Below are 23,337 nucleotides of genomic sequence, written 5' to 3' on the forward strand. Positions count from 1 at the left end.
GTGTTAAATTAAAAACAATAATATATCTTGAAAACTCTAGTTGATAGGGAAAATCTGACCATATAGCAAAATTGTTAAGAAAGTAATAATTCTTTTGTAAATCCGGGATGTTCTGATTGTTTTCTGTCGTGTGTGATAAAAGCTGTAGAATATGGCAGTAGAAAGTAAAATCACAAAAATACCGAACTTCCAGGAAAATTCAAAAAGGAAATTCCCTAATAACATTGCAAAATCAAAAGCTCAAACGCATCAAATAAATGGAGAACAACTGTCATATTCCTGACTTTATACAGGCATTTTTTTATGTCGAAAATGGTGGTTTCAACCTGGTTTTATAGCTGGTTAAACCTCTATGACAGTAACATCAAATTCCTAACAAAAGTAGGGGATCATTATATTTAAAGGTAGATTTTGGTAATCATACCGTGAATACCTTTTGGCTTATTATGTTTTAAAGTTTGATTGTTTTTAACCTCAATTTCATTATTAAGCAACTGTTTAAAAAAAAATTGTCAAACAGATTGCCCACTAATAATGAGGAAAAATGGGATAACTATATTTTCTATAAGGCATTCTTGCAATGTCTACACATCTTGCAGACAGCTGTTGAACTATAAGTAACCACTTAGGAGATAACTGTATTGTATTTTAAGCTCTGACGGCATCAATTGGGGATTTGATGGTCGCAAATTAAGTTTACTGACGACGCGTTAGCGGAGACAGTAAACGGGTATTTGCGACCATCTTACCCAAATTAATGCCATTAGAGCTTAAAATACAATATTGTTATCTCCATTCGAATAAAACTGACAGAAAACAACGTTTAAACATGCATTTAAAATCTGTCATATGCCGTCTGCGCTTGCGAGTACGTCCCATAGCATCAATTGTCAATTGATGCCATGTAAGAAAGTGACATTATCCAATCAAAATGAACGTTACAAACGTTGTTGCATTAGAATATGTAAGGATTGCATATCTAACAATTAAAATAAAGAAAAATAAAACCATATTCTGTAAAAGATTTAATAACACACTAAAAAACCTAAAGCCTCTGTAGGTAAGAAAAATGATAAGAAATTCACATGTAATGTGAAGTTTTACTACAATAATACATGTAATCATAGTTCTTACAATAGCAGATTTTCACTTCTATGTCTGCAATGCTTCATTTTATTGGAATCCCTTTATCATCAGTATGCAATTATTACTCAATTACATGTATAACAATGTTTAACCACCAGTTCTAATTTATAAATACAAAAGGAAAGATCAGATCCTTAAATGACCATAAATGCAGTCAAATTTAAAAAAAAATGAACAACAGTTATGACTTGAATCAATGCTATAACAAAGAGAAAAAAAATATTTTACACCTGATATGTATTTGTGATTGTCTTACTTGATGACAAAAAATAAATTGTAAATGCTTCATGATCTTTCCTGATTTTGCTAAATATTAAAGGGGCACTAGCTGTCAAATTCATTGTCACTGATTTGACTCAAATTCTCGTAGTTGATTTATAACAATGTAAAACATTTATCCAAACTATCAAAAGTCTAAAATAAACAGTTTATAGAGCATGGGGTATATAATATATAGGTTCGTTTCGTGTGTATTTTAGTCCAGACGCCATCTAATTAACTATTGATTTGACCTCAGATGACCATATAAGCGATGTAAACATAAATAAAGATATGAATAGATTAAACCAACACGTGCAATTGGATTTTTATAGGTCTGTTTGATTTTATTTTATAGATTAACAATAGATGTTTCTCATTGTTTTTAACCGTATAAGAATGCTTTTATGTGCATCGAATTAGTAATCAAATGATTTACCGTAGTTTCACTTTCATTGTTGACATTCTTTTTCTTTAAATAACCAGTACACGTACAATGCATGCGTTGTCAATCTCTAGCTAGGGGTTAAATTGAAGTTCACATGAATACGGATTTAAAGAGGTCGACTCATTCACTTGCAAGTGAATTAATAATTATCAATGTTTCTTAGCGTAATTTGACAAAATTGAATCTTTTTGGCTGCAAAAAGCGAATTGTTATTTCACTATTTCACTTTCATTATTGATTGAACAAAAAAAATCAAACTTTAGATTTTTTATATATCTCGCAGCTAGTGCCCCTTTAACAATTTTACTTGAATTATGTAATTTTAAGGTGGTCTCAGTCAAATTGCAAGTTAATGTTAATATTTTATGAAATGTTTCTATCACACATTTGAAAATAAATTATTCTTAATGTTTTGCAGCATATAATTTTCCATTGTCCTTGATTCTTTTTCCAATGAAAATTTTGTTCAAAACTTTAGTTTAGAGCTTAAATTCATATTAATGATGGGTCTGGTGGTCAAGTAGTCTAAGTAGATCATCTATATTGATATTTAGTTCAACACTGAGGTTATGACTTCCAACTCTGCTCATAATGAGGTGTTGTCGTTTTTAATTGATCAGAAATGCCCGTTTTTCTACCATAGATCTGTGGTTCTCTCCTTGTACTCATTGTTTTCTCCACCAATAGAAACTGTCTATCATGATAAAACCAAAGGCACTGAACATTGCAATGATCTCCAAAAAACCAAAAAACAGAAACAAAATACATACATAAATGATAGTGCTGGAAATTTCAGAAATTGGGTGATTTAGAATGAAAAGTACTATCAAAATCACTGATTATCACTCCTCTATCAAAGTACTTATATCTCATGGAGAATTAGTGCTGTCCATTTCAGCATTACAGATAGCATGTTAAAACTACATGTGAATAATTTGTTGTAGACAAGCCTTATTCACTCAAGAAAAAACCAGATGTGTGACTGTCTATTTAAATTCACTATATATTTAACATACTGACAAATTGTTCAGGTGTTATTGAAGACTTTGATGGAGCCATATCTGGATTAAAACATTGATGTCCTTTTATCTGAAAGAAAAATGAAACCTATGATAATCTATGCATATCTGTTTAGTATATGTTTTTGAGAAAAAAATGATATTTCAGTGAACTACCTAATCTTCCAAAGGATTGAACATCTGATACAGTATAAACACTTTAATGAATAAAGAGATGTTTGGTGATGTGCCATAAGAGATTGACCCAACAACAAAAATAACTAAATGCCATCTAGAGGCCAACACAGTCTTCAACAACAGGTTTCTACACAATATGACAATCCCTAATTCATCCCCAGTAATAAAAATTAAGAATGGAAACAGGCAAAGATCTGTCATTAACAGTCAATTATTTAAATGAAATTTGAAATTTGAAAAAAATCTTTTTTATCATAACTGGTTTGTGTATTGTTATTGTGATAAATTACTCACCCTCCAATATAACTGCCTACAGTTATCACACAAAACAACCTCGTCTCCATACACCTCAGTAAATGTTAATTTGAATCTCCTGTTTGAATATAAAATATTTCTGTAAATAACAGTCTTCATTGATGCTGGACAAACATGTTATACGAATATCTGGTTCTGTGGTAAATAATGCATGCATATTCAGCAAGATGAGAACAATTTCAAAAAAAATTAATTGTGAAGATTTCGTCTCCAAAAGTGGTTAGTTTTGACTATTTATCGTTTAAAGAAATTTTGTGAGTTGGTTGTTCCTGCATGCATAGATCTATTTATTCTATTGAAACAAGCAGATTTATTGTCCTCCTTCCGACTGGAAAAAAATAATGATTTCGTTGTTAAATTTACTGTTTCCAACCGATTTGTAGGACCACAAACAGAATTCTTTAAACGCCTGGGTCCACAATGCTCTTCAATCTCATAATTAATTGGGTTTTTTTCTCTTTTAAGTTTACCTGGCCCAAAAGGCCAAGTGAGCTTCTGTCGTCCGTAAACTTTTACAAAAATCTTCTCTGAAACTACCCAGCCAAATTTAACCAAACTTGGCCACAATCATAATTGGGGTATCTTGTTTAAAAAATGTGTAACTTTTACAAAAATCTTCTCCTCTGAAACTACACAGCCAAATTTAACCAAACTTGGCCACAATCATCATTTGGGTATCTTGTTTAAAAAAAAAAGTGTGTCCGATGACCCGGCCAACCGGGAGGGTCTAAAACGCGGAAATGGAAAACGCGGAAATGAAAAATGAGTGTATTATAACTAATATCTTTGGAACCGCTAAAGCTAAATTAATAAATAAAACTGAGTTTGAAAGCTAATATAATAGTCTATAAGATAAAATTAAAAAAATATATATTTGAATATGCTTTTTTACCGAAAAGTTGACCGGAAGGCTTTCTTAGTGCGACTCTGGCTACACATTTTTGAACATTAAAACTTAAATTCACGAAAAACCATATAACCCGGTCAAAGTCTGTAAATTGACTCTTAAAGATATTTAAATGACAAATAATATGATATAAAGAAAAAAAAAAATATATTGCTATAAAAGGACAAAAAGTTGACCGGAAGAACCCCTTGTACACAAATATTGAAATGAAATTTTCAACTTTGAATTAAAATTCACAAAAATATAAAAAGCCCGGTCAAAGTCTTTAAATTGACTCTTATAGACATTTAAATGACAAATAATATGATATAAAGAAAAAAATAAATGTATTACTATAAAAGGGCAAAAAGTTGACCGGAAGAACCCCTTGTACACAAATATTGAAGTGAAATTTTCAACTTTGAATTAAAATTCACAAAAATATAAAAAGCCCGGTCAAAGTCTGTCAATTGACTCTTAAAGACATTTAAATGACAAATAATATGATATAAAGACAAAAATAAATATTTTACTATAAAAGGGCAAAAAGTTGACCGGAACTCATCCTTGTATACAAATATTGAAGTGAAATTTTCACTTTGATACTAAAATTCACAAAAATATCTAAAGCCCGGTCAAAATCCTGAAAATGATTCTGAAAGACAATTCATTGACAAATAAAATGATATAGAAATATAAATACAAACCTCAAATTAGCAACGGAAGCCTATCTTGTGTGTAAAATAATAAATAAAAAATTTAACTTCAAACTAAAATTTACGTAAAAATACATAAATGTGATCGAACTCATGCTAGAATTTATAAAAAATAGTAGATAATAAGTAATATGTAATAAAATTAATGAGCAAAACATTCAAATAAGATAGGAAAGTCTAGACCGACATTCTCTTTAATGCTTTTGAATCTATCCCTTAATATTAAATTTTATAAAGATTTTCAACCGTATACACTATATCATATAAGGTAATGATTATTAATTATTCTATTTTATTTATGTTTGATTGCATTATTAAAGTATGAATTATTATATTAATTGATTAATAATTATTTTTTTTTTCGCTCGCATCATAGTATGTAAGGAATGTCGGCGTGTGGACTAATTATGTTGTCACAAGTGAGCACGTGTCACCTTTACTGAATATCGGCATGTTGATATCAGCATGACTCTGAAGCAAAAATTGGTCGAAAGCGACCTCGTTGTACATCAGATTTTAAACGTATAGCTCTATATTGGTTAGACAGTAATCCAAATTTGGTTCTCATTCACTATATAGGCAATTCAAAATCACTCTGGTAAATGGTTAATTGAAAAATATCCCGGCATGTTTGATCCTATATTCTGGAATAACAAACAATCTTTCCGAAAGTATGAATGCCGTTTTAAAAAGAGAAAATGATTGGAAAGAGCTACCAGTAGATTTGCTAGCTTTGGGTTTTTATTACATACAAAATTTTGAGAATTATGAAATTTTACGTGGACGTTCTGGTTTAGGAAATTATCATTTGAAAAAAGAGTTCAGTAGAGCATTTATTTCACCATCAGATTTTATTTTTCCAAAAAGAATTGTAAGTCCTGATGAAGTTATTGAATATTTAAAAAACGACAAGCCACTTTTTCAGTCTAATTCTTTCCAATCTGACACTGATCCTTTAGGCAATTTAAATTCACAGGAAATCATAAAACAAACAAACTCTGATCAGGTCAAATTAGAAAATAATGAGGTAATAGTTAATCAACAACCTGTCATACAATACCCGACTGATAGCAGTCAACAAAGTTTGGCACGGTTTATTGTTGACAATCATTTAATTACTTTGGTTCCACAACAAGGTGCGTTTATTGTAAATGGCAGGAAAGGAAAATACTGTGTAACTCTTTTTCCAAAAGAAACATGTCAATGTGAATCATCATCTACTTGTTTTCATATTTTGGCTGCAAAAATGAGTATAGGGTTACAGTCAACACAAACAAATAACGTCGTTAGTTTAAGGGCACTTTCAAAAAATAGCAAGAAAAAAATTGACAAAAAATCAGGAAGAAAACAACCAAGAACAAATGATTATGGAATTGAATTCGAACCTGCGCCATATTCACAATTTTCTATAAATACTCCTTTAAAGCAAAAATTGATGACAACACCTTCAACGAATGGTAGCATAAAACCTAATAAAACGCCTAAAATATCAACCGAATTTTCAACTCCTAAATCGAAAAAAAACTTGAACTAAGTGTAATCGAAGAAGATGCGGGAGAAACACATATTATAGATGAGAAAAAAAATTCGACCGAAATTAAATGTAATAGAAATAGCAAGTTCAAAGTTGAAAATTTCACTTCAATATTTGTATACAAGGATGAGTTCCGGTCAACTTTTTGCCCTTTTATAGTAAAATATTTATTTTTGTCTTTATATCATATTATTTGTCATTTAAATGTCTTTAAGAGTCAATTGACAGACTTTGACCGGGCTTTTTATATTTTTGTGAATTTTAATTCAAAGTTGAAAATTTCACTTCAATATTTGTGTACAAGGGGTTCTTCCGGTCAACTTTTTGCCCTTTTATAGTAATACATTTATTTTTTTCTTTATATCATATTATTTGTCATTTTAATGTCTATAAGAGTCAATTTACAGACTTTGACCGGGCTTTTTATATTTTTGTGAATTTTAATTCAAAGTTGAAAATTTCATTTCAATATTTGTGTACAAGGGGTTCTTCCGGTCAACTTTTTGTCCTTTTATAGTAATATATTTATTTTTTTCTTTATATCATATTATTTGTCATTTAAATATCTTTAAGAGTCAATTGACAGACTTTGACCGGGTTATATGCTTTTTTGTGAATTTAAGTTTTAATGTTCAAAAATGTGTTGCCAGAATCACACTAAGAAAGCCTTCCGGTCAACTTTTCGGTAAAAAAGCATATTCAAATATATATGTTTTCAATTTTATCTTATAGACTATTATATTAGCTTTCAAAATCAGTTTTATTTATTAATTTAGCTTTAGTGGTTCCAAAGATATCAGTTATAATACACTCATTTTTTCTCTTCCGCGTTTTTCATTTCCGCGTTTTAGACCCTCCCCGGCCAACCTACCAAGATGGCCGCCATGGCTAAAAATAGAACATAGGGGTAAAATGTAGATTTTGGCTTATATCTCTGAAACCAAAGCGTTTAGATCAAATCTGACATGAGGTCCGAGACCACAATTGTCGTCCCTTGATTAAACAAATATAGTCCCTAGTGTTGACAGTGGGTTACTTGCCATTAATTTTTATACCTCTTTCAAATTTATTTCTCCATGTTTAATGCCTCAAATTGCAAGAATGGGGTGAAATTACACGTAAAAAAAAATTGGGTTCAGAATTTTAAAGGAAAGTAGTGATTTGGTCCAGCTGAAAAAGGTTGAAAATTAGCACTTCGGAAGCTGTCAAAAGATTTCAAGATGCCCTAAACATAAAATTGTCCCTATTTTGAGTTAGAGCCGATGAGTTTTCTATAATTTTGATATAATTTGTCCCAAAAGTAGTACAACGTACAACACACTGTAAAAATTTCATTGAGAAAGCGCAGGTGGGATTTTTTAATTTTCATTTATCTTCTAAAAGAAATGCACTACAAAATAAGTGTGGTCTCGGACCATGAGGTTAAATTGTTAATCAGGTCAAGATCTATCTGCCCTGAAATTTTCAGACAAATCGGACAACCTGTTGTTGGGTTGCTGCCCCCGAATCAGTAATTTAGAGATTTTGAGGTTTTTATACGACGTCTTCGTCCGAAGACATTTGGTTTTTGCACTCTAACTTTAGTAAAAGTAAATAGAAAGCTATGAAATTTAAACACAAGGTTTATGACCATAAAAGGAAGGTTGGGATTGATTTTGGGTGTTTTGGTCCCAACAGTTTAGGAATTAGGGGCTAAAAAGGGCCCAAATAAGCATTTTTCTTGGTGTTCACACAATAACTTTAGTATAAGGAAACAGAAATCTATAAAATTTTGACATAAGGTCTATGACCAAAAAAGAAAGGTTGGTATTTTTTTTGGAGTTTTAGTCCCAACAGTTTAGAAATTAAGGGCCAAAAACAGGTCCCAAATAAGCATTTTTTTTGGTTTTCGCACAATAACTTTAGCATAAGTAAACAGAAATCTATGAAATTTTAACATAAGCTCTATGACCACAAAAGGAAGGTTGGGATTCATTTTGGGCGTTTAAGTTCCAATTGTTTAGGAATTAGGGGCCAAAAACTGGTCCCAAATAAGCATTTTTCTTGGTTTTTGCACAATAACTTTAGTATAAGTTAATAGAAATCTATGAAATGTTAACACAAGGTTTATGACCACAAAAGGAAGGTTTGGATTGATTTTGGGAGTTTTGGTCCCAACGAATTAGGGGCCAAAAGGGGCCAAAATTAAACTTTGTTTGATTTTATCAAAAAATGAATTATTGGGGTTCTTTGATATGCCAAATCTAACTGTGTATTCGGATTCTTAATTTTTGGTCCTGAGGGTCCAAAATTAAACTTAGCTTGCTTTAACAAAAAATAAATCTTGGGGTTCTTTGATATGCTGAAGCTAAACATGTACTTAGATTTTTTATTATGGGCCCAGTTTTCAAGTTGGTCAAAATCGGGGTCCAAAACTATTATATTAAGTTTAGTGCAATAACAAGAAATTTTCAATTGCACAGTATTCCGCAATAGCAAAATTTTTTCGATTGCACAGTATCACGCAATAAAGAAATCTTCAATTGCACAGTATTGTGCAATAGTAAAAAATCTTCCATTGCACAGTATTGCACAATAACAAGAAATATCTAATTGCACAATATTGCGCAATAGCAAGAAATTTTCAATTGTACAGTTTTTATGAAATATTCTTTGAAAATTGGAGTTATCTTTCTTAGTCCAGAATAGCAGTTGAATCAACTTAAACTTTTACTACCAACTAATCAATTAAAACAATCTTTACCATTCAGTGATTACAAGCACTTTTTTTGCATTTTAATATTTTATAATGTATTTAAATGAGTAGTTATTGTTGCAAACTCCATTAGAAAGTTGAATTGAGATCAGTTTTGGAATAAGGGAAAGGGGGATGCGAAAAAAAGAAGGGGGGTCAATTTTTCTCATTTCAGATTTGGGCTATTTCAAAAAAAATGATGCCTTTCCTTTAAACCTTTGTCAGTCTCTTGTATGATACTATATCTGTAATGTTTTTAGGTCAGATAATGTATTATGATTAGTTGGTCCTAACTACCAAAGATAATAGCAGTATGTGCTCTGTTTAAAAAATATTGTCCAAAATTGTACCTCAAAATGTCAGGAGTGTAACGATTTTAGTGTGACATTTAGAAGAAAGCATGTGCATTCATTGATGATATAGAATAAATAAGGGCAGATACCAAACAATATCTTTCATCCAACTATTATATCTTGACTATGATTTCTTGTTCAATTCTTCCATATATTTACATTTTTATGAGCCTCATAAGGTAAGTCAAATAAGTTTGTGTAAAAAAAAATGTTAGTAAAAGTCAATATGCTGCCAGAAAATGTCTTTGTAGGTGAAATAACATGTTTCTGTACATCTTGCACGGTTTATTTTTTTTGTTTAGTATCATAGCTTGGCACAGGTGCATCCAGTTGACCCTGAAGTTCTACTACTGGAATATTATGGTTACAATAAGAGGACTACCCAGGTCTGTCAGGAGTGTAACAACTGGGTTAAGATGTATTTTTTTTTAGAAACAATGTTGTTAAAGTTGTTGCTTTTTCTTGAATTTCAGTGAACATTACCTGTTACAGTTTATCAGTAACAAACATGCCATTATTATGGCCTTCATTGCTTTTGTATGCTCAATACTTCAATGTCAGGAGTGTAACACAAAAAAATGCCTTATTTCAATCTTATTAGCAAAGGTAAGTTATTGGAAGAAAAACAAGCTGACAATTATTATAAAATGACATTACTACACTTCAGCTTAACACAGAATACAAGTCTACATCATTACTTTTGAAATTTTTGAACTAAAATAGCAATTGAACTAGCTTGTTTAAATGTGTTACAGTCCTGACATACAAGTATTGAGCATAAACAAGCAATAAAGGCCATAATAATGGCATGTTTGTTACTGAAAATATGCAACAGATGGTGTTCACACTCAAATTCCAGAAAAGAAAACCAATAATAACAACATTGTTTCTATAAAAAATAACATTAATGTTACACTTAAACATTTTAAAGCGTTACACTCCTGACATTTTTGGGTACATTTTTGGACAATTTTTAATATACAGAGCACATACTGCTACCATCTTTGGTAGTACGAACAAACTTATCATAATACATTATCTGACATAAAAACAGCATATATATAGTATCAAACAAGAGACTGAACAAGGTTTAAAGGAAAGCCATCTTTTTTTTTTAAATAGACAATTAGCAAAATTTGTAAATATGTAAGAAGTATATAATTTTTTTTAACCTGTTCTTAATTTGCACTAAAATAATATGTGAAATATAAAGACTCTACATGATTTCAGGTCAGTTTCAGGTTAAAATATGGTAGCAATAAATTATGGTCAGGAGTGTAACACTCTGACAAGTTTCTGATGTAGCTTATCTATAACAAAATTCAACATGATTCTTTATTAAAATAATTGTAACATCTTTACAATGTAATGAGAAAGCCGATCTGTCTTGTAAAAGTGATTTTTCTGCACACTATTCACCAAAGATTCTTAAAAATTAAAGTGTAATTCTCATTAAACATGTTAAAAGTTTGCTCTTTGCTCAGAAATTAAAAAAATATGTAATCAAATATCTAATAAATTTATTTATTTGTGAGATTGTAAATTCAAAATAGATATCATTACTGATTTTCTAAACATTCCATTAAAAAACAGTCTTACAGTTACTGAAAAAATATGTCAGGAGTGTAACAAAAGGATAAAAAACACATGTTTGTATTTTTTAAATGAAGAAAACTTAGCATAAATTATAGGTATATTGATCCAATATCCACCCGTTTATAGTATGGATCGCATTTCCGACCTTACATTGATTACGTGCTACGTGTACAATGTTTCGAGTTCTTTCGGAATTATATTCTAGGTCAGAAATGTGATCCATACTATAAACGGGTGGATATTGGATCAATATACCTAGCCATTTGTTGTGAAATTTTCAGAGGATGTAATTAGATCATATATGTTTGCTTCCTTATACTTTTTATATAAAATTACAGCTTTTGCAATGAGATATAAAAACTTTTGAAATAAGATATTAAAGAATACACTAAAAATTGGTGAAATTTACATATTTAAAAAAACCAGGTGCTCTGCAGGGCGCAGCTTTATACGACCGCAGAGGTCGAACCCTGAACAGTTGGGGCAAGTATGGACAAAACATTCAAGCGTGATACAGCTCTGAATTTGGATTGTGATCAAATTTTTGACATTACATGGGTTTTTTTCACACAAAACAAATGTCAAGATTTTACAAATCAATTAAAGATTTCTTCTTCAAACTTTTTAAATCTAAAATTAAATAGTCGACACAGCATAGGTTTCTGACACAGAATGAATGTGGTCTAATGAACTTAAAAGTTTTTTTTTGCCTTTGAGCAATTCACTATGCTGTTGAATATTAATCCTCTCAAAAAAATGTTTGAAGAAATTTTCTTTTTATTTATGAAATCTGAAATGAGAAAAATTTAAACCCCCCCCCCACCCCTTTTTTTCACATCCCCGTTTCCCTTTTTCCAAAACTGATATCAATTTAAATTTCTAATGGAGTTTGCAACAATAACTACTCTTTTAAATACATCATAAAATGTTAAAATGTAAAATAAAGTGCTTGTTATCACTGAATGGTAAAGATTGGTTGGTAGTAAAAGTGAATATACATTGTTTATTGTATAAAACAATAAAAAAAACTTCATCAGCAACATTTTATATTGGCAAATTTCCAATGAAGTTATTTACATAAAGTTATTGGCAAATAAAAATAGAAAATGACATCATAGTCATGTCTGGCAAATGTCCAACATACATTATCTAAAAACATTTTAGATAAGATAAGGAAAAAAAGCTTCATCCGCAACATTTTATATTGGCAAATTTCCAATGAAGTTATTTACATAAAGTTATTGGCAAATAAAAATAGAAAATGACATCATAGTCATGTCTGGCAAATTTCCAACATATATTATCAACTACTATTCTATACAAAGAAAGATAACTCCAATTGAAAATTAATTGCTATTGCACAATATTGTGCAATTAGATATTTCTTGCTATTGTGCAATACTGTGCAATTGAAAATTTCTTGCTATTGCACAATACTTGATATGGAATCCTGATTTGGACCAACTTGAAAACTGGGCCCATAATCAAAAATCAAAGTACATATTTAGATAAAGCATATCAAATAAGCCCAAGAATTTAATTTTTGTTAAAATCAAACTTAGTTTAATTTTGGACCCTTTGGACCTTAATGTAGACCAATTTGAAAACTGGACCAAAAATTAAGAATCTACATACACAGTTAGATTTGGCATATCAAAGAACCCATTTATTCAATTTTTGTTGAAATCAAACAAAGTTTAATTTTGGACCCCCATTTGGACCAACTTGAAAACTAGGCCAATAATTAAAAATCTAAGTACATTTTTAAATTCAGCATATCAAAGAACCCCAACGATTCAATTTTTGTTAAAATCAAACTAAGTTTAATTTTGGACCCTTTGGACCTTAATGTAGACCAATTTGAAAACGGGACCAAAAATTAAGAATCTACATACATAGTTAGATTCGGCATATCAAAGAACCCCAATTATTCAATTTTTGATGAAATCACACAAAGTTCAATTTTGGACCCTTTGGACCCCTTATTCCTAAACTGTTGGGACCAAAACTCCCAAAATCAAACCCAACCTTCCTTTTATGGTCATAAACCTTGTGTTTAAATTTCATAGATTTCTATTTACTTATACTAAAGTTATGGTGCAAAAACCAAAAATAATGCTTAATTGGGCCCCTTTTTGGCCCCTAATTCATAAACTGTTGTGACCTCAACTCCAAAAATCAATCCCAACCTTCCTTTTGTGGTCATAAACCTTGTGTTAAAATTTCATTGATTTCTATTTACTTATACTAAAGTTATTGTGGGAAAACCAAGAATAATGCTTATTTGGGCCCTTTTTTGGCCCTTAATTCCTAAACTGTTGGAACCAAAACTCCCAAAATCAATCCCAACCTTCCTTTTGTGGTCATAAACCTTGTGTCAAAATTTCATAGATTTCTATTCACTTAAACTAAAGTTATAGTGCGAAAACCAAGAAAATGCTTATTTGGGCCCTTTTTGGCCCCTAATTCCTAAAATGTTGGGACCAAAACTCCCAAAATCAATCCCAAGCTTCCTTTTGTGGTCATAAACCTTGTGTTAAAATTTCATTGATTTCTATTCACTTTTACTAAAGTTAGAGTGCGAAAACTAAAAGTATTCAGACGACGACGACGACGACGCCAACGTGATAGCAATATACGACCAAAAAATTAAAATTTTTGCGGTCGTATAAAAACTGTTTATAAGTTTAAAAAAATTGCAAGAAAATCATTTAGTACTTTTATTGCAACAAACAAAAAAATTACATTGATATTTATATTCTTATTTATGTTTGTCAGTTGATATTATTATTTTGTTGTTTCCTTTGAAAAGTGGATGAATTCTTATGAGTAAAATGTTGTTAAAATTTTTGTTTTTATTATTTTGCATTAACCCTTGGTAGTTTTGTAAACTTGAATGTCTCTGGGTTAAAGAAAAATGATAGAAAAAAGATTATCAATGACTTAATTTTTTACCATGTTTGTCACACTTTGGCATCATTTTTTTTTAAATAGCCCATTTCATAAATAAAAAGAAAATTTCTTCAATATTTTTTTGAGAGGATTAATCTTCAACAGCATAATGAATTGCTCAAAGGCAAAAAAATGTTTTTTAAGATCATTAGACCACATTCATTCTGTGTCAAAAACCTATGCTGTGTCAACTATTTAATCACAATCCAAATATAGAGCTGAATCCAACTTGAATGTTGTGTCCATACTTGCCCCAACCGTTCAGGGTTCAACCTCTGCGGTTGTATAAAGCTTCACCCTGCGAAGCATCTGGTTGGTTATTATCTTGAATATTATAAAAGATAGAGATAAATTGTAAACAGCAATAATGTTCAGCAAAGTAAGATCTACAAATAAGTCAACATTACCAAAATTGTCAGTTGACCCATTAAGGTGTTATTGCACTTTATAGTCAATTTTTAACCATTTTCTAAATTTTTAATAATCTTTTAAAAAAGTCTTCTCTAAAACTACTGGGCCTAATTCACTTAACGTGGCCACAATTATCATTGGGGTATCTAGTTTAAAAAATGTGTCTGATGACCCAGCCAACCAACAAAGATGGCCACCATGGCTAAAAATAGTACATTGGGGTAAAATGTAGATTTTGACTTATATTTTTGAATCTAAAGCATTTAGAGAAAATATGACGGGAGTAAATTTGTATTTCAGGTCAATATTTATCCGCCCTGAAATTTTCAGATAAATTGGACAACCTGTAATGGGTTGCTGCCCCCGAATTAGTAATTTTAAGAAAATTTTGCAGCTTTTGGTTATCTTTACTATTATTATAGATATAGATCAACTGTAAACAGCAATAAAGTTTAGCAAAGTAAGATCTACAAATAAGTCAACATGGCCAAAATTGTCAGTTAACCCTTAAGGAGTTATTGCCCTTTTGTAGTTAATTTTTAACCATTTTTCTAAAATTTTGGTAATCTTTTAAAAAAATCTTTTCCTATGAAACTACTCAGACAAATTTAACCAAACTTGGCAACCATCATCTTAAGGATATGTAGTTTTAAAAATGTGTCCAATGACCCCGTTGACGAACCAAGATGGCAGACATGGCTAAAAATAGAACATAGGGGTAAAATACAATTTTTGGCTATTATCTCTGAATTAAAAGCATTTAGAGCAAATCTAATTCTTGTAAATATGTTCATTAAGTCAAGATCTAACTGCCCTGAAATTTTCAGACAAATCAGGCAACCCATTGTTGAGTTCCTGCCCCTGAATTGGTAATTTTAAGAAAGCTTTGAAGTTTTTGGTTATTATCTTCAATATTATCTTAGATAAACAGTTAACAGCAATTATGTATAACAAAGTACGATCTACAAATAAGTCAACCTGACCAAGTTCATAAGAGATAGAGATAATTGTCAGCAGCAAGATTGTTCAGTATACTAGTAAGATCTACAATCACATCACCAACACCAAAACAAAATTTTGTTATGAATCCATCTGTGTCATTTGTTTAATATGCACATTGACCAAGGTGAGTGATATAGGCTCTTTAGAGCTAATTTTATTGAAGCATCATTGGTAAGTCATTTGAAGAAACTAGTGTCGGGCAACTACACAATTTTAAGCCTGGTTACCTATGATGGGGCCCCTATGATGAGTTTATTTAGTATACATGGAGCTGGTTATTTACCTACCTTTTACATACATGAAACATATGTGTCCAGTTAATGTCACTGTAATCCAAGTCGTCGGTAATAAGTGAAGCAACTTGTTTTTCCGAAAAATGGAGGAAGCATAGCTGTTGCCATAGTAATGAATCTTTACATATAATATTGAGATCGCTACAAGCTTGTCCAAGGTTAAGAATGTCTTTAGGATTTGACAGTTTAGAAATAATGTTGTAAACGCATTCCTTTGGTAGATCTAGAAACATTAGTTTGCCGTCTTCTTCTCTCTGAAATTGTAGTATAGAATATTATAAGTAATTATATTGGATTCAATGCTGAACGTTCTGTTTTTTTTCATTATAAATGTATTGTGGCAATTCATTTTTCTGTAGTAATTAAACTGAAAATTTTGACAGAGATAAAATCTGTAGCCATAAGTATCACTATCAAAACTTTAAAGTGGCAATATTGTTATTTTTGTTCAGCATACCCATGTTAGTTACAATCCCTAGCCCTTTTCAGACCAAGCATAGTATATACAAACCGGTTTTATTTCATGCATGTCCAATCGACATAACAGATTGCTGACTGTCTCCTTATGTTTGTTCCACAACCGCTTACTACCAATTCTATTCCTCTCTCCCTTTTCCAAAGATGACAATGCAGTCCTCAAAAGTTTACGCACACAAATAAGATTTGTGTCAGAAGAAAAAGCTGAAAATAAGGCAAATTTTTTTAAATGAAAAACCTGCCTCCAACAGTCGGTTAATTTTAGGAAAACGAAAGTGTCAGAACTTGCAATAAATGAAATGGGACTGGAATCTTTCTGTTTTTTTCGGAAAAGAATAATACTGAATATAGTTACAATCATGCATTCATGAATTCAGGACAGCTCAGTTTGCATTGGGAGCCAGCTTTAAATTATTAGGAATATAAACTCAGAATAAACGTACGGAAATATTACCTCTTTTTAAGTTTTGATCGTGCAGAAAAAATATATTGTCTGTATTTTTCTTTAAATTGTAAAATTATTAACAAATAAATTCGAACTGTGAACAAAGAGAGAGAAAATACAAATGAGGCTTTAAAAAAACAAAACTTACAGTCATGACACAGCAATTAAAAACAAGAAAGACATTTATGAGTGTTGTAGATACTACCGATATTAGTGATTCTGTAATAAATTTCTGTGGCTTATTAAAAACCAAATCAAAGACTAGTAACAATTTGCTTGTATGGACTCATCATGAATATGATGGGATATCTGCCACTGGACACTAGTTAACAATAAACGACAATCAGTCAATATATCTTTACATAGTCAAAACATAAACGTATACAATGAAGGAACTGCTTAGTTGAGTTATCTAGAAAAACTGAAAAGTTTATGGTTAGGGAGAAAAAAATATGGGTACATGGCAACAAAATTATACGATAGTTTACCTTCAAATAGCATCTTTTCTATGGCTATAAAAACTTGTTTCTGTGATGTACCACTGATTTTGTTCAGCCCAACTGTTAACAATGATCTGAAAATCTACAAAATAGAATCTCTTTATAATACATTAGTGTGTTATGTGATGGTTTTGTTTAAAATAAGGCAGTGGCTATTTGACCGGCACCGACTAAATAGTAAATTTGCTATTTGACCGGCACCGTCAAAATAGCAAATTTGTTATTTAGCCGGCACTGAATAAAACTGTTCATTGATGTGATTAGTAGAGAATAAAAAAGCTTAATAATAATTTAAAATAATTTTATCATAATATCAAACATTAAAAATACAGTACAATCGAAAATAAAATATTGAAGATGTTCATAAATAAATATTTTTTAACTTTATAATATAAGTTAAAAGCATGAAAACATATTTGTATATACATCAATAAATATATTTTTTCTAAAATATTTTATTTATAAAAAAAGTTGATGTCCAAATCTGTGTAAAATCTATGGTTTAAATATCCTGCCATGCGATAAAAATAGTGTTATGTAAAAGTATGTACATCATAAAAAAAACAATATTAAAAGTTGTTTGAAACGAATTTCAAAAGGACAGATGATTTAACATTTGCAATCGTTACAAAACCAATTATTTGCCTTTGGATGTTGTTTTAACCTAGCTAGCACAAGATAAATGTTGCCACTCCAAACAGGAACTGCACATAGCACTGGCTTCCTTTGAATCTGCATCATGTGTGCATATGTTGCATATGTAGATAGAGTTCTTTTTCTTCTCTTTATATACGCTCTTAATAGCTTCCCATGCATCTTTGTGACAATACTTTTTGATTAAATCAATGTTTACAATTGAGTCCAAACAAGAGGCAGTTAAAAGTTCAGGTCTTGCTTCAACTTGTTCCTCGGTTATTAAAATGTTGTTATTAACAGCATTTTTTGCCAAATTGCTTCCAACAAACCAGTCTAATAAAAGGAATCCGATTTCTTAGGAACTTTTCTTATGAAAAGGTACACAATTGCTTTTTCGGGTACGCTTTTTTGGAAGACCTATGACAGTTTGGGTCAAACCTTTTGACCTTCCACGTTTCTTCATATTTGGTTGAAGTAATATATGCGAAACACAACAGCTGGAATCCAGTAGGTATTCTTTTTGTTGAGCGGTATCTTGTTCTTCTTCTTGGGAAACTAGTTTTCGTGAATTTTCGAATATATATGAACATTATCAGTATCATTTTCTTTATTGTCTGTTTCATTTATATCATCATTGATGTATTTTGATTTTTAAAATATATCAAATTTGATAGTTAGAAGTTTTTAAGTGTTTTATATGAGTAACAGTAACAAAAAGTTTTTAAATATAAAATTTTGATATTTAATTATTATTCTTACATTTTAATTCCAGTAAGATATAATTTAATCTGATTTTAAATTATTATTAAGCTTTTTTATTCTCTACTAATCACACCAATGAACAGTTTTATTCAGTGCCTGCTAAATAGCAAATTTGCTATTTTGCCGGTGCCGGTCAAAATCAGTCCTTACCGGACCTACTCCTTTGCTATTTAGCCGGTGCCGGTCAAATAGCCACTGCCTTAAAAAAAAAGGTCACGCTTGGGTTTAATGTCGACCTAACCATTTTGCTTCCCTTTTCAATAGTTTTCACACTAATCAATGCTATATTTTCCTCTGCAGCTATAGCGTATACCGGGATGTTTTTTGGGAAACTTATTCTGGCAGCTGCATGTACAGGTAGTTAGACAATATACTTATAGTGTCTTGAAATATGAAGTTTATTTGTATGAGGCTTAGAAACGGGGGAAATGCGAGGTTGTACCGAGCATTTTTCCGTTTCGTGCCGAATACAAATAAATTTCATATTTCAAGACACTATACGTATATTGGCTTTATACTGCAATCGATAAAAAAATAACAAACAAAAAAAGTGTTTGGAATTTCCCTCATGGGGTACCATTTTGGGGTCTTTTCCTATAAGCGTAGTCCAGGCGGTAAGACATTGACATTTTAAGGAATTAGAAAAGGAAAATGAACTTATCTAATAACATTTAATAAACATGGTATATAAATAACTAATTTGAAGACATAACAAGTTTATGCTGAGTTCACACGTAATTCGAATTCGATTCGCATTAACTAATTCGAATTGGTTTAATTCACATTCGAAACGTTTTACGTCCTAACGTCAATTCTAATTAGAATTACAACGCACGTTAAATTCGATTTACTGTCCTAACGACGTTAACTTTTAATTCGTATTAACAAAAACGTGTTTCTAATGCGAATTGGTTAATTCGAATTACGCAATTCGAATCAATTAGGTGGAGCTTATAGGTTAGTTGAGGTCATTGACGTATAAAGCTAACGTTTATACGTATAGCTTTATCTGTTTTACTAAAATAGCTGATCGCAGTATAAGTATCTTTTTATGCATACTGGAACCTTGTGACTCATGTCAGCAACAATCATTTAGTATGGACGTAGTTGGACCGAGTACATCATCATGGCATACCTCTTTCGTCGAATCTTTTACTTTGACATTCGTCTTTATTTTCTTTTTGAAGAGATGAAACTTCGATTATAAGAAGGGGGTAAGCTATTTTATCCTGTAGGCCTATATGGTAATTCCGCAACGGTTCCCCTGAATGATAGAGATTTGACAACATCTCTCAACCTGTTTACTCCTTTTAACATATTGGTTACTGATTATCTGATTAGTTATGCTTAGGTTTATTGGTGATTATAATTATTTTCTTTTGTATTGAAATAAGGGAGACGGACTCACGAAAAACGTAATACATTGTTGTACTTACATCAGAGCAGTAACGAAATCCACTAATAGTTAAAGCCACTTTCTCAACTTCTAACTTTTGTAAAGTTTCACTCAAACTCAATATTGTTATTCGCCGCTAAAATGAAAAAAAAACTATATATAAATACAAATGCAAAACGCCTGATATACACTCACTTGTTTCATGAAAGAATATAGCATTAAAAAGTGTATGTCAAAAGTAAATTCACAAAAGTACCGAACTCAGATGAATATCATTTCCGTTTTGAATATTCATCAGAGTTCGGTACTTTTGTGAAATTACTCAAATGGCAAAATCGAAAGCTCAAACAAACTCAAACAAACGGATAACAACTGTCATGCATGTTCCAGACTTGGTATAGGCATATTCTTATATAGAACATGGTGGATGAAACCTGGTTTTCTGGCTAACTAAACCTCTTACTTGTATGACAGTCGCATAAAATTGTAAAGAATCCCTTCACACATAAAAGCATTCCAATTTATTGATAATAAAAAGCAAATGAAATCGTCTTATGATCATTTATCATGAAATATTGGAACCCAATATTATTCATTTCCAATTTCAAGTATTAGCTAGAAATAACAGAAGAGCAGGTAAAATAACATCTTAGTGTGATAGGAACATATATAATCAACCTTCAATCTGATTAAAATTTGATCCATGCTAACTATATCTATATATTTATTCTCGTAAACCAATTAAAGTACAATGGTACAGAGACATATACAAATAACATAGTATAAATTTAAAAAACAAATGTAAAGTAGATACACAAACTGGTTACCCACGCAGGAGATTCTAGGCATTTAATAATAAGTCTTATAAATTTGCACAGATTGTTTAGTTGCTACTATTCATTTGACCATGAAATTTTAAAATATTTTTTTTGTTTACAAAATGATGCTTTAGTAGCAATTGTGTACTATCGTCTATTGACGAGCATTCTAAAACATAATGGAACTCGTCGCCAATATCACCGGAATTGCACAAAGTACAAATACGATTTTTTTTTCTCTGAATGTTTTGCCATCTACCAATTTCGATAGGAATTTTTGTGTTCAAAGTTCTAAATCTACAAAAAGAAGCAATATTTTTGTCATCTAAAATATCAAATAAGGTTTCCAAATTTATACTATTTTGAATAATTTATAATTTAGACCTTTTGGAGAATTCTGTACAGTAGCATACCATGTCTGTCTGAACTGGATAGTTAATTCTCGCGTGCTTGTAAATTTATGCATGATATGAGTGTTACGAAATCAAAGAACTATATTTTAATTAGATTGACCACACATTGTTTTCGTTGCTTTGCTTATTTAATTGTTTACCTCTTTCCCAATGCCTTGGATATTATGAATACAGGGCTGCCATATATCTTCGTTTGCACTACAAAAGATAACATGCATTTAAATTCAAAGCAACAAAACATTAGAAAGAAGCTGCTTTACATGCAGCTAATTTCTTAATATTTGTATAAACGATAATTCAAGCTTTGTAATTATTATTAACATCTTCAAACAATATATATAAATAGCCTTTTTAGGCATATTTTATTCAAATTTGATTGGACGTTATCACAATAACAATTGAACAAACAAAACAAGCAAGCTTACTAAAGATGCTTTACATGCATTAGGAAATTAGCGGCTGTAAATCAATACTAAAGCAGAGGCGGATTTATGGGGGGGGGGGGGGGGCAGGGGGCCCTAGCCCCCCCCTTTTTGGGAAAAAAATTGGTTGCTTATATAGGGAATCACTGAAGCGTGACTGGAGCGGGCCCCCTCTTAGGTCAGTCAGTGGGCCCCCACTTACGAAAATTTCTGGATCCGCCACTGTAAAGAGAGTGAAATGCTTAAAAGTTGACTTCTAAATTATCATTAATAACATATAAAGCTCCAAAAAAAAATCACTAAAACGGTAAAATACAGATATACATTCCTCATGTTCCTACAACCTGGCCTTGAAGAATTATTTCGCCTGTTTTGTTATTCGAATGATAACCCTATAGGGTTCGAATGATATAACCCTTCTCGACCAGTGGAGGATATACGAGCGCCGCGCTCGTCCTTTTGACGAAGCAGATATGATAAATTAATGGATAGGCATTTTATCATTATTTTATATATAATTAAACGAATATAAATATTTCACGTCTAAGTCTTGTACCAACATAAAATGGGCACCCCAATTTTCCGAACGCTGTATCCGCCGCGAATTATCAACAAGCTCCTGGAGATTACGCTGGGGTTATTGGGGATGAAGTTCGCCATGTCATTTTCATCGATGAAACTGCACTTTTCAGGAGTAACACGATTTTTTTGCCATGATTCATTTGATTGAATACTGAATATTTATGTTATAAACAGTCAAGGTTGTTGCCATAATGACATCCGAATCAAACGTTATATAGTAGCACAGTAAATTAGATACTTGTATTTGGGGAGAAACATAGGGGTAGATCTACATGTGCACGAGACCAAATGAAATAACATGTATTTAAAATGAACAATGCATTGATTGCTACAGCTTTTGAAAGGTTCCGATATATCCTTAAAATTTCTCTATATATCGTTATTGCATGTCAAAATGTTGGTTTTTACCTATGCTACAACTGATTCAATTTTCTTTATAAAAAAAATAAAACCTGCGAATGCTATCTTGAAATAAAATATAATTAAATTAATCATAACTTACGACATTATTAATTACTGCTGGATCAAAAAATTCTGAATATATATCCTTGCAAGTTGCTGCAATAATTCATACAGGTATAAGCTGTTGGAAAAGTCTATTTTAAAACATTACAGGTATGATTAGATTGTATGCTTCTTTCGTTTTACCTTATATGGCAATTTAGTTGTTTACAATACCATATTTGTCTATGGAAGCAAGTTAACTCGTACCAACGGAAACTCGTACCATGTTAACTCGTACCAAAAAAGTGAACTCGTACCAACGTAAAGTCGTACCACTGGGAAGTCGTACCATTAAAAATATATTAAAAAATACGAATGTTTTGTGGTGTTTTTTCTTACTAAAATTAATTAAAAAAAAGTTGAATTACTGTAATTTTATACTGGATTTTAATGAAAACTTGGACAAAAATACGTTTTTTTTTAGGTATCATTTACTTTCCTCTGAAGGTGTCACTACTCTTTATTAAAGCAATGCATATCTGACACATTAAATGATCATGACATTACTTGAAATGTTAAAAGAAGTTGTCATATTTTGAAAA

General features: G+C 31.0%; 1 protein-coding gene across 1 annotated transcript; it reads right to left on the reverse strand.

Moving 5' to 3' along the window:
* Positions 1-1,012: 1,012 nt before the first annotated feature.
* On the reverse strand, positions 1,013-22,933 carry LOC139516373 (F-box only protein 32-like). The gene is made up of 8 exons (XM_071306444.1): positions 22,794-22,933; positions 21,428-21,485; positions 20,097-20,192; positions 17,251-17,344; positions 16,352-16,521; positions 15,835-16,094; positions 3,343-3,421; positions 1,013-2,941 (listed from the first exon to the last, which is right to left on the reverse strand). The coding sequence occupies exons 1-8, from the start codon at positions 22,796-22,798 to the stop codon at positions 2,852-2,854; spliced, it is 852 nt and encodes a 283-aa protein (XP_071162545.1). The 5' UTR covers positions 22,799-22,933; the 3' UTR covers positions 1,013-2,851.
* Positions 22,934-23,337: the final 404 nt, after the last annotated feature.

The sequence above is a fragment of the Mytilus edulis genome, chromosome 1 (assembly GCF_963676685.1).
Source record: "Mytilus edulis chromosome 1, xbMytEdul2.2, whole genome shotgun sequence".
NCBI classification, from domain to species: Eukaryota; Metazoa; Mollusca; class Bivalvia; order Mytilida; family Mytilidae; genus Mytilus; species Mytilus edulis.